Source organism: Lemur catta, chromosome 1, assembly GCF_020740605.2.
Source record: "Lemur catta isolate mLemCat1 chromosome 1, mLemCat1.pri, whole genome shotgun sequence".
Classification (NCBI taxonomy): Eukaryota; Metazoa; Chordata; class Mammalia; order Primates; family Lemuridae; genus Lemur; species Lemur catta.
In genome coordinates, this window is record NC_059128.1 from 78,384,223 (window position 1) to 78,396,544 (window position 12,322).

General features: G+C 36.5%; 1 protein-coding gene across 2 annotated transcripts in view; it reads left to right on the top strand.

Moving 5' to 3' along the window:
* GOLM2 (golgi membrane protein 2) overlaps positions 1-12,322 on the top strand; it is an 87,316-nt gene that overhangs the window by 52,934 nt on the left and 22,060 nt on the right. For both annotated transcript variants that reach the window (XM_045528026.1, XM_045528032.1), the window contains exon 8: positions 71-241. In XM_045528026.1, coding sequence (XP_045383982.1) covers positions 71-241 — 171 coding nt within the window. The remainder of the gene's footprint in view (positions 1-70; positions 242-12,322) is intronic.

The following is a 12,322-nucleotide window of genomic DNA, read 5'->3' on the forward strand; positions in this document are numbered from 1 at the left end:
AAAGCAGGTCTTGTGAAAATCCTCTGTCAAAGAATTAACATTCTTTTAATTTGATGTTTTTATGCCACAGATTCACACATAAACCACAATGGAAACCCTGGTACTTCAAAACAGAACCCTTCCAGTCCTCTTCAGCGTTTAATTCCAGGCTCAAACTTGGAGAGTGAACCCAGAATTCAAACAGATACACTAAAGCAGGCTACCAAGGATAGAGTCAGTGATTTCCATAAATTGAAGCAAAGTAAGAATCAATTGATGAATATTATGCAAAAAAGATTTCGTTAAGTAAAATATGAATTAAGGTCTTCATTATTATAATCTCTACCTAATGAATGTGTAGTGAAGTTATGTGTATGTAAAAAGAAGATATGAAAGTGTTAGAATTTAAAAGAAAAGCAGGTTTTAAATGGATAGATACTATTTTAAAGAAAACTTGAAAAAGCTTCTCATGCTCTCAATGTTAACTAATAAATTTCAGGTGAGTTCATTTTTTTAAGAAATGTTATGACTAAACTTCCTTGGAGAAATGAGAGAAGATATATTTTAGTAGGCTAATGAATGAAAACTTGATTAGAAGGGAGGGAAGATATATAGTTTTGAAAAATGGAGCATTCTGGGAGAAACATACCCTGGAGAAACTGCTATAGTGGAAGGTTCAATACCACTTCCTCCTCCATACACTCCAATTGTAGTTTGCCTCATTTAGGTCTTAGGAAGTATAAGAAAAAATTTTGGTAGTAGAGAGAATTTGGGGCAGGAGAGTGTTCCTTAGATCGGCTCCCCTAAACTGTGTTTCTCACTGGTTCTGCTTTTCATGGCTTCTTTCCACCTTCACCTCTGAATAGATAGGATCTCTAAAAGCTCCAGTTTGTCTTTGTTTGGTTTTTATGATGGCTTCTGTGGTAGCAACTGCTCAGAGTAGTGTTTAGGCAGTTATTTGTACACAAGTTGTTTGTAGACAAAGAACTGGACAATGTCACATTTGTCAATTTATTCAAGGTATTTTTGTTGGTCCTCACAACAGTTATTCACATTTCTACATATTTGTGAATATATAGTTTATATACATTTAATTGGCTTTTCTTCCTTGATATTTTTTTTCTTTTTTTCTTTTTTACTGCTTACTTTATTCTAAGAACACAGATATTTTTATTTTATTTTATTTTTTGAGACAGAGTCTTGCTCTGTTGCCCAGGCTAGAGTGCCATGGCGTCAGCCTAGCTCACAGCAACCTCACACTCCTGGGCTCAAGCAATCCTTCTGCCTCAGCCTCCTGAGTAGCTGGGACTACAGGCATGTGCCACCATGCCTGGCTAATTTTTTTTCTATATATATTTTTAGTTGTTCATACAATTTCTTTCTATTTTTAGTAGAGAAGGGGTCTTGCTCTTGCTCAGGCTGGTCTCGAACTCCTGACTTCGAGCGATCCTCCTGCCTCGGCCTCCCAGAGGGCTAGGATTACAGGTGTGAGCCACTGCGCCTGGCCCCCTTCCTTGATATTTTAAAGCATATCTTGACCAAGGTATTGTATGAAAAACATTTTTATTTACAAGAATGTAGCTAACATTTTAAATATAGTGAAAAAATGTTTCCTCAATTAAATTGGGAGATTGGCCTGACAATTTACATCTCAATAAGAAAAGGTATACAATAAGAACATAACAAATAAAATATCTTAGGCTGGGTGTGGTGGCTTATACCTGTAATCCAGGCACTTTGGGAGGCTGAGGTGGGAGAATTGCTTGAGGCCAGGAGTTCGAGACAAATTTGGGCAACATAGTAAGACCCTACCTATCTCTACAAAAAATAAAAATTAAAAAAATTAGCTGGGCATGGTGGCAGCTAATAGTCCTAGTTAGTGGTAGGACTAGCTAGTAGTCCTAGCTACTTAGGAGGCTGAGGCAGGAGGATTGCTTGAGCCCAGGAGTTCAAGGTTACAGTGAACTATGATCATGCCACTGCTCTCCAGCCTAGGCAACAGAACAAGACCTTGTCTCAAAAATAAAAAAATAAATGAACATATTTATCCCATAATTTTTTTATTGTTGCCTTACCCTGTGTTTTTTAAACTGATCTTTGAGTAAAGAAAGTGATTAGAAGTAGTTACCGGGAAATTGTTACTCTCTACAATTTATTTTGAAAAGAGCCTATTGAGTTTTAATATATACATATATTCCATTGTGCTAGGCAATAATAATAATTCACTTAGGACTATCTTATTGATTGTTTAGATTATTTTGTATTTTCTCATTGTAGATGTCATGACTGTGACCATCTTTTTTTTTTTTTTTTTTTTTTTTGAGACAGAGTCTTGCTCTGTCACCCTGGGCAGAGTGCCGTGGCGTCAGCCTAGCTCACAGCAACCTCAAACTCCTGGGCTCAAGCAATCCTTCTGCCTCAGCCTCCCGAGTAGCTAGCTGGGACTACAGGCATGTGCCACCATGCCCGGCTAATTTTTTTTTTTTATATATATAGTTTTAGATGTCCATATAACCTCTTTCTATCTTTAGTAGAGACGGGGTCCCGCTCTTGCTCAGGCTGGTCTTGAACTCCTGACCTCGAGCGATCCACCCGCCTCGGCCTCCCAGAGTGCTAGGATTACAGGCGTTAGCCACCGCGCCTGGCCCATCTTTTTTTTTTAATTGCTTCCTATTCCTCCTACTTTGGGTGTTCCTTTAGAAGTATAGCCCTCAGAATGAAATTATTGGGTCAAAGCACTTGACTAGCTTTATAGCTCTTGTTACATATTGTCAGGTTGTTCTCTAGAACAGGTTTATAGTGTCACTGGAGATGTTTAAGTTTATTATTTCCCTGTAGCCTGGGCACATTGATTTTTATCTCTTTTATAAGATATTTAGAATACAGTGTTTTCTTAGATAGGTTTTAATTAGCATTTACTTTGTGGCAACCTATTTTTATGTGAGGAATTTTATTATAATTATTTATTGGTATATAATCTGTGCATCAGTTTTGATCACTTAACCTGAGAACTTTGTAGATTGTTTCTGTATGTTTGTATCAAGTCTTTGTAAATAATTCAGATGCTAACCTTTTGTAAGTTACTTTAATCACAGTTTTCCTTACCTATTGTCTTTCCTGATAGGAGACTTTATTATGTTTTATCATACAAAAGTTTTTTAAATTAAAAATAATTTTTTGTTGTGGTAAAATACATATAAAATTCACCGAAGTAGCATTCAGTGCATTCACAATGTAGTATAACCATCACTCCTATCTAGTTCCAGGACATTTTCATCGCTCCAAAAGAAAACTCTGTACCCATTAAACAGTTACTCCCTTTGCTGCTCACAGCACCTGGCAACCACTAATCTGCTTTCTTTCTCCATGTCTATGGGATCACCTATTCTGTGTATTTCATATAAATGGAATCATACAAATGTGGCCTTTTGTGTCTAGCTTCTTTTTTAGTATAATTTTTTCAAAGTTCAGCCAGAGGATAGCATGTATCAATATTTTATTTCTTTTTATGGTGGGTAATTCTCAGTTGTGTGGGTATATTTTGTATGGGTACACTATTCATCTGTTGATGCACATACGGGTTTTCTCTACATTTTGGCTATTGTGAATAGTGCTGCTGTGAACATTCATGTACAAGTTTTTGTTGAACACCTGTTTTCAGGTCTTTTGGATATATACCTTGATGTGGAATTGCTGTCATATGGTAATTCTACGTTTTACTTTTTGAGGAACTGCCAAACTGTTTTCCACAACAGCTGCACCATTTTACATTCCCACCAGCAATGCATGAGAATTCCAGTTTCTCCACATCCTTTTCAACACTTATTATCTTCCTTCCTTCCTTCCTTCCTTCTAACATTGCCATCCTAGTGGATGTGAGTTGGTATTGGTTTGCATTGTGGTTTTGGTTTGCATTTCCCTAATGACAAATGACATTGAGCTTCTTTTTATGTAATTTTTGGTCATTTGTGTATTTTTTTTTTTTTTATTAAGAGATGGAGTGCCGTTGTGCTATGGTAGTTCACTGCAGTCTCAAACTTGTGGGCTCAAGCAATCCTCCTGCCTTAGCTTCCCCTGTAGTTAGGACTACAGGCATGTACCACCACACAGCTAATTTTTTAAAATTTTTTATAGAGACAGGGTCTTACTGTGTTGCCCAGGCTGGTCTCAAACTCCTGGCCTCAAGCAATCTTCCTGTATTGGCCTCCCAAAATGTTTACAGGCTCGAGCCCCTGCACCCAGCCATTTGCACATTTTTTTTTTTTTTTTTGAGACAGAGTCTCACTCTGTTGCCCAGGCTAGAGTGCTGTGGCGTCAGCCTTGCTCACAACAACCTCAAACTCCCGGGCTCAAGCGATCTTCTTGTCTCAGCCTCTTGAGTAGCTGGGACTACAGGCACACGCCACCATGCCCAACTAATTTTTTCTACATATATTTTTAGTTGTCCAGATAATTTCTTTCTACTTTTAGTAGAGACCAGGTCTCGTTCTTGCTCAGGCTGGTCTTGAACTCCTGACCTTGAGCTATACTCCCACCTCAGCCTCCCAGAGTGCTAGGATTACAGGTGTGAGCCACCTCACCCGGCCCCATTTGCACATTTTTTAATTGAGTTATTTGTTGTTGTTGAGTTATGAGAGTTCTTTGTATATTCTCAATACTAGACCCTTATCAGGTATATGATTCACAAATATTTTTGCCCATTCTGTGAGTCATCTTATCACTTTCTTTGTAGTGTCCTTTGGTGCACGAAAGTTTGTAATTTTGAAGAAGTCCAGATTATCTGTTTTTTTGTTGTTGCTCATGCTTTGTGCCATATCTAAGAAACCATTCCTAAAATCATGGTCATGAAGACTTTCCCCTGACTTCTTCTAAGAGTTTTATAGGTTAGGCTGTTACAGTTAAGGCTTTGATCCATTTTAAGTTAATTTTTGTATATGGTATAAGGTAAGGTCTAACTTCATCCTTTTGTGTGTGGATATCCAGTTTTCCCAGCACCATTTGTTGAAAAGTCTCTTCTTTCCCTATTGAATAGTCTTGGTATCCTTGTCAAAAATCTACTGACCACAGTTGTCCCAGCACCATTTGTTGAAAAGTCTCTTCTTTCCCTATTGAATAGTCTTGGTATCCTTGTGAAAAATCTACTGACCACAGATGTATGGGTTTATTTCTGGATTATCAATTCTGTTCCATTGGTCTATATGTCTATCCTTATTCCAGTATCACACTGTTTTGATTATAGTAAGTTTTCAAACAGGAAGTATGAGTTCTCCAACTTTGTTTTTCTTTAAGATTATTTTAGCTATTCACAATCCTTTGTGATTTTATGTGAATTTCAAGATCTGCTTTTTCATTTCTACTAAAAGGTCGGTTGGGATTTTAAAAGGAATTGCATTGAATCTGGAGATCAATTTGGAAAGTATTACCATCTTAACAATATTAAGTCTGTCAATCTATGAATATGGGATGTCTTTCCATTTACTTACATCATTTTTAATTTCTTTCAGCAATGTTTCAATGTTTTCAGTGTACAGGTCTCACACTGCCTTGATTAAATTTATTTCTAAGCAATTTCTTATTTTGATTTTATTGTAAATGAAATTATTTTCTTAATTTTGTTTTCACATTTTTATTGCTGGTGCATAGAAGAAACATGACTGATTTTTGTGTGCTTATCTCATATCCTGTAATTTTGCTGAATTTGATACAAAAGGCTTTTAATTGTATATATTTCAAGCGTATCTATCTTGACTTTTATGACAGTCTCCATGCATTTTTTTTTTTTTTTTTTTTGAGACAGAGTCTCACTCTATTGCCCAGGCTAGAGTGCTGTGGCATCAGCCTAGCTCACAGCAACCTCAAACTCCTAGGCTCAAGGGATCTTCCTGCCTCAGCCTCCTAAGTAGCTGGGTCTATAGGCATGCGCCACCATGCCCGGCTAATTTTTTTTTCTCTATATATATTTTTAGCTGTCCAGATCAGTTCTTTCTATTTTCAGTAGAGACGGGGTCTCGGTCTTGCTCAAGCTGGTCTTGAACTCCTGACCTCGAGCAATCCTCCCACCTCAGCCTCCCAGAGTGCTAGGATTACAGGCATGAGCCACCTCACCCAGCCTCCATGTATTTTTTTAATAGAAAATCATCTGTCCTCCATCTGGGCATAAATATACTATTCAATTTTCTTTGATGCTTTTTACTAATTGGTTGTTTAACCTGTCTGGAATTTATAGTGATCCAAATTAATTTTTCTCTATATTGATATTCTTTGTCCTAGAATTCTTATTAATTTTTTTATTTTTCCTTTGGTGATATTACTTCTGGTTTGTTGCACATACATTAAATTATTTCACTATTTTTAACTTATCTCCAGAATTTCCATTTTTGCCAATTCTTATCTTTATCCCTAGCATATTGGTTTAAAAACTACTGCTTTATAATAATTTGAACCTACCTTAAAGTTTTAAAAACCTTTTTTTCTTTGTTCTTTCAAGCAAATTTTACTTTCAGTTTATTATATTCTATAACTAGTTTTCAGAAACCTTAATTTGTTTTGAATTAAATCTACATATTAAATTAGGTATTATATTATTTACTATCAAGTATCTTTTCATCTAAGTCTCCATTTATTCTTGCTTATTTGGTTCATTACAGTCTTATACTTTTCTCTGAATAAATATCTGACCTTCCAAATTCAATTGATGTCCAAGTACTTACTACTTTTTTCTCATTATTTAAAAATGGAGTGTTTTTTTTTTTCATTGTATTTTCAAGTTTCATATCACTGTTATTTAAAATATAATTCACGTTTTGGTATTTCTCATTTCTTGCAAACTTTGTACTACTTGTTTATGTCCATGAAATCCTTTTTTACAAGGATTTTAAAAGCTGTACTATCTTGTCAATTGTAGAAGTGATTTTATGTAATTTTTTAAACAATATTTGACTCAAATTACTCTCACCAGCATTTCTAGAACCGTTTAAAATTTTAAATTATAGTGCTTGTTCATTAAGCATAACATTGGCTCTTGGGGTTAAATTTGTTTTTTTTAAGCTTTACATACCAAAATGTTTTAAGGTTTTAAATTTTTAAAAAGTTGAATTTTGTTAAATGACCTCTTGGAATCTATACATTTATGGTTTTTACCATCATTCCTATTTATGTGCAGAAATACATCATTATTAATAGTATTCTTGTGTTTATACAGCCTTGTTTTCCAGAGGGTAAACACTATTTTGTCAAAATGAAAATTCATTTTTAAGTGCAGTTTTGCCGTATAATTTTCTTCTTTTTTTTTGCTTTATAACTTTCTTTTTTGGTTTTATCTTTGTCAAATTTTTATATGACTGTCATTTGTCTCATTAATTTCAATATAGCAGGAGAATTATTTGAAATAAACTTTTGAGATAAAAGGAACCTTTAGAGATAGTCTAATGTCCTGCCTTAGACCTTATTTATATATGTATGTTAAATATTGAGACTCTGTTCTAATATGATCTCTCATTTCACAGATGAGAAAAATTAGATCCAGAGAGATTTAATTTTCTTGAGGTAAATAGTGGAACAACCAGGACTATTACTTTGCAGTTTACTGCTCTTTTTAGCTGTATCACAGCAAAGTATAGAGGAGGTGTATAACACTTCCTCTATACTTCGAAGTTTTGGAAAAATTATTTAATATTTCCTTGTTCTGTTTCTAGCAAACTCCTAGTCGTTCTTTAAAACCCTGCTTTGCTGTTGCCTATTTGATAAAGTCCTTCCTCATATCCATACTATCTTGACCAAGTCAATCAACCTCTTATATTACTTCAGTCTATTGATCATACTTTCATTAGTGTATATGCCACATTATTCTGTAATTAACTAGTTATGTATCTGTCTTCTGTATTACAGTGGTAACAGCATGAGGGCAGGATATGTGTCTTACTATTTTTTGTTTTCCCAGCCTCATATGGACATAGTAAGCATTTATTATTCCATCAATTTTGGAATTTTGTATTTCTGTATGTAGTCATATAATCAAATTGTTTACTTGGTCATTAATTATATTAATATATGAGAATTTTCCCATTTTTAATTTCTTTATCCTAGAATTCTTAGTGCTGAAATTTTTACAGTATCTCCTTTTTTAAAAATTATAGTTTATCAATTGTTTACTTTGTGTTTCACAAACTCAACTACTAACTTTGCTAGTTTTCAGTCTGTTTTATACTTTATTCTTTGCTACTTGCAAGTTGTCATTTTATTCCTTTTTGAAGTTTTTAGGTAGATACTTAATTTTTTTTTTTTTTTTTTTTTTTGAGACAGAGTCTCACTCTCTTGCCTGTGCTAGAGTGCCGTGGCATCAGCCTAGCTCACAGCAACCTCGAACTCCTGGGCTCAAGTGATCCTCCTGCCTCAGCCTCCTGAGTAGCTGGGACTACAGGCATGTGTCACCATGCCCAGCTAATTTTTTCTACATATATTTTTAGTCGGCCAGATAATTTCTTTCTATTTTTAGTAGAGATGGTGGGGTCTCGCTCTTGCTCAGGCTGACTTTGAGCGATCCACCCACCTGGGCCTCCCAGAGTGCTAGGATTACAGGCGTGAGCTACTGCGCCCGGCCAATACTTAATTGTTAACACTTTTTTCCTTACTAATATATTCACTTAAACTTTTATTGAATGACTGCTGTGCAAAACATTGTGCATTTATAACTATAATTTTTCCTCTGTTGTTTGGTAGTGTACTTTAAGTTTTTATGTATTTCTGTATCTTTTGTCTTTTAAGAATATTTTGCCATTTTATTCTGATTTTGTTCTTCATCAATAATCATTAAGGGCCAGGTGTGGTGGCTCACTCCTGTAATCCTAGCACTCTGGGAGGCCAAGGCGGGTGGATTGTTGGAGCTCAGGAGTTTGAGACCAGCCTAAGCAAGAGCGAGACCCCGTCTCTACTAAAAAATAGAGAGAAATTATCTGGACAACTAAAAATATATAGAAAAAATTAGCTGGGCATGGTGGCGCATGCCTGTAGTCCCAGCTACTCTGGAGGCTGAGGCAGAAGGATTGCTTGAGCCCAGGAGTTTGAGGTTGCTGTGAGTTAGGCTGATGCCATGGCACTCTAGCCTGGGGACCAGAGCGCGACTCTGTCTCAAAACAAAAAAGAATCATAAAGGACATTTTTTTCCTCTGTGATTTAAATTGTTAATGTTATATCTCTATCTGTTATGGTTTGAATGTGTGCCCCAAAATTCATGTGTTGGAAACGTTTTTTTTTTTGGGACAGAGTCTCACTTTGTTGCCCGGGCTAGAGTGAGTGCCGTGGCGTTAGCCTAGCTCACAGCAACCTCAAACTCCTGGGCTCAAGCAATCCTACTGCCTCAGCCTCCCGAGTAGCTGGGACTACAGGTATGCGCCACCATGCCCGGCTAATTTTTTCTATATATATTTTTAGTTGTCCAGATAATTTTTTTATTTCTATTTTTAGTAGAGACGGGGTCTCGCTCAGGGTGGTCTCGAACTCCCAACCTCAAGCGATCCACCCGTCTCGGCCTCCCAGAGGGCTAGGATTACAGGCGTGAGCCACTGCGCCCGGCCTAATCCCTAATTCAACAGTGTTGAGAAGTGGGACCTATAAGAGGTGATTAGGTCATGAAGACTCTGCCCTCATGAATGAATTAATGCTGTTTTCAAGGAAGTAGGTTTGTGTGCAGTAGCAGTGTCCTTATAAAAGATGAGTTTGGCCCCCTTTCCTCCCTTTTTCTTTCCTTCTCCCTCCTCCTCCCCCTCTCTGTCCCCTTCCCTCCCCCCTTTCCCTCTCCTTCCCCCATCCCTCTTTCTTTTCCTATCTCCCCACCCTAATCCCCACCCCTGCATCCCATGTGCACTCTCTTTTACCATATGATGCTTTCCACCATGTTATGACTCACCAAGATGGCCCTCATTAGATGTGGCCCCTTGATCTTGGACTGCCTGCCCAGCCTCCAGAACTGTAAGCCAAGTAAATCTCTTATTGTTTATAAATTACCCAGTCTAAGGTATTTTGTTATAGCATTACAAAACAGACACTATCAGCATTCAAAATAGGTAAAAGAGAACATTTGGAATAGCAGATGAGGGATAAGCCTGTTTTGTTTTGTTGGTTTTTTTTTTTTTTGGAGATTAAGATTTATAGGAATGTCTAAGCTTTCATTGAATTTGAAAAATGTGATTTTAAAGTTAGGATAGATCTCTGTGTTTCCAAAACGTTGTTAAATAACAAAAGTAATCTTTTATAGAAATTGGAAACTGATGACCCATGGCCATATCCAGCCAACATATGAGTTTTGTCCACAGAGTGATTTTTAAAAATTGGAAATAGGCCAGGTATGATGGCTCACACCTGTAATTGCAGCACTTTGGGAGGCTGAAGCTGGAGGATGGCTTGAGGCCAGAAGTTTGAGGTTATAGTGAGCTGTGCTCACACCACTGCACTCCAGCCTAAGTGACAGAGCAGGACTCTGTCTCTATTTAAAAAAGGAAATATTTTAAAATAAAGAGATTTCACATTCTCAGTATCTGGGTTCTATTAAATCAGAATGTTTGACAAAATCACGGGAACTAATCATGATTGTTCTCCTTAGAATAAGACTTGTTCTGTCCAGTTTCTTATAAACCCATTCTGACATAGTACATGCATTTATGTTGCTTGTCTCGTGCCCATAGGCATTAGAGTTTGTGACCTCTTTTCTGTAGTGTGAAAATATAGATGTGATTGATTGATGATAGGGACTTGCCTATTTAGAACCCATGGCAGGTACATGAGGTTATGCTGAGCTTGAGAGGGAGATATTAACTATGGAATTTAGCAACTAAGGAGTATCAGAATGAGAAGTGATATTGAAAAATGGTAAATGAAGAGATTGTGGTCTTGAGAGAAAAGATACTACATTGACAATGTCAGAGGCAGAGCAATATTGTCATAATGAGGCTTTGTTGATACTTGGAAAATATAAAGTAGGACTAGGAAGGAAGAATTTGATTTTGTGAAGGAATCTTTTTTTCTATCCTGTTTGACTGCTTTTGCATCATGGAAACAGGACAGATATAATCTTAGTCCATATCTTCATCTGATTTTTACTTCATCTAGATACCAGAGGTATATAGAAAGAGATCAGCAGTGCAAGTGACAGTAGATGTTTAAACAGATAATAAAGTATAAAAGCACTTGATTTTGTAGCTACAAAATGACATACAGTTAGAAACAAGTTGAAAATTTTGTTGAAAACACTGACTGTTAGATGGGGGGACTCCTTAGACTTTATATAATGATCACCACAATTTTTTGATAAATTTAATTTAGTATTTTTTCCTTATAGCTTAATATCACATTTATATTGATGTATTTATAAAGATGTGCATGCTTTTGTGAATTTAATTTTGTATTACCACATCATACAAAAATGGCTAAAACATTTTGGGGCATGTTTTGGCATATTTGGGTTAATTAAAACTGTAGAATGTAGGCTACATGGTGACACAAAATATAGTTTAGGGGATACTTCAAAGAAATAGACATCCTCTAAAATAATTGGAACTGAGAATCCATGGGAGGCCCAGCTGTTTGCCAGTTAGAACCATATAACATATATGTTTAGATGCTTTGAATAGAGAAAACAGTTCACTTCAAATGTCAGCCCCCACACGGAAAGTCACAAGGGCAGTTACTCCAAACTGTAGGAAGTGATTGTTGATCAAACTGCTTCTCATATTGGCTTTTCTGAATAGCAACAGGGATCCACTTATTTGACAGTGGTTATTAATGATTCTACTGAACAATGTTGGAGAAGCAAGCTACTATATAACAAGGTACCTGATTTTCCTTTATATATTGAATTTTATTTTATTTTTTTATATGTGAGGTCTTGCTTGGTCACCCAGGCTGGAGTGCGGCGGAACATTGTAGCTTACTGCAACCTCAAACTCCTGGGGTCAAGTGATCTTCCCTCCTCAGCCTCCTGAGTAGCTGGGACTGCAGGTGTGTGTCTCCATACCCAGCTAAGTTTTCTCATTTTCTTAGAGATGGAAGGTTCCACTATGTTTCCCAGGCTGGTCTTGAACTCCTGGCCCTAAGCGATCCTCTCACCTCAGCTCCCGAGTTGCTGGGATTACAGGCATGAGCCATTATGACTGGCTATGTATGGAACTTTTAAAAGTCTTTTTCAACCTCTGGTCCACATGCCTTAGTGAGTTCACATTTGACATATCCATTCTGCTCACACACAACAACTGTAGACAAAATATAAAAAAGAAAGAGCTAAAACTACATTGATAAGCTTAAAATCATGGCAAATATTTCTGTCATCAAGAAACAAAACAAGCTGGGCATG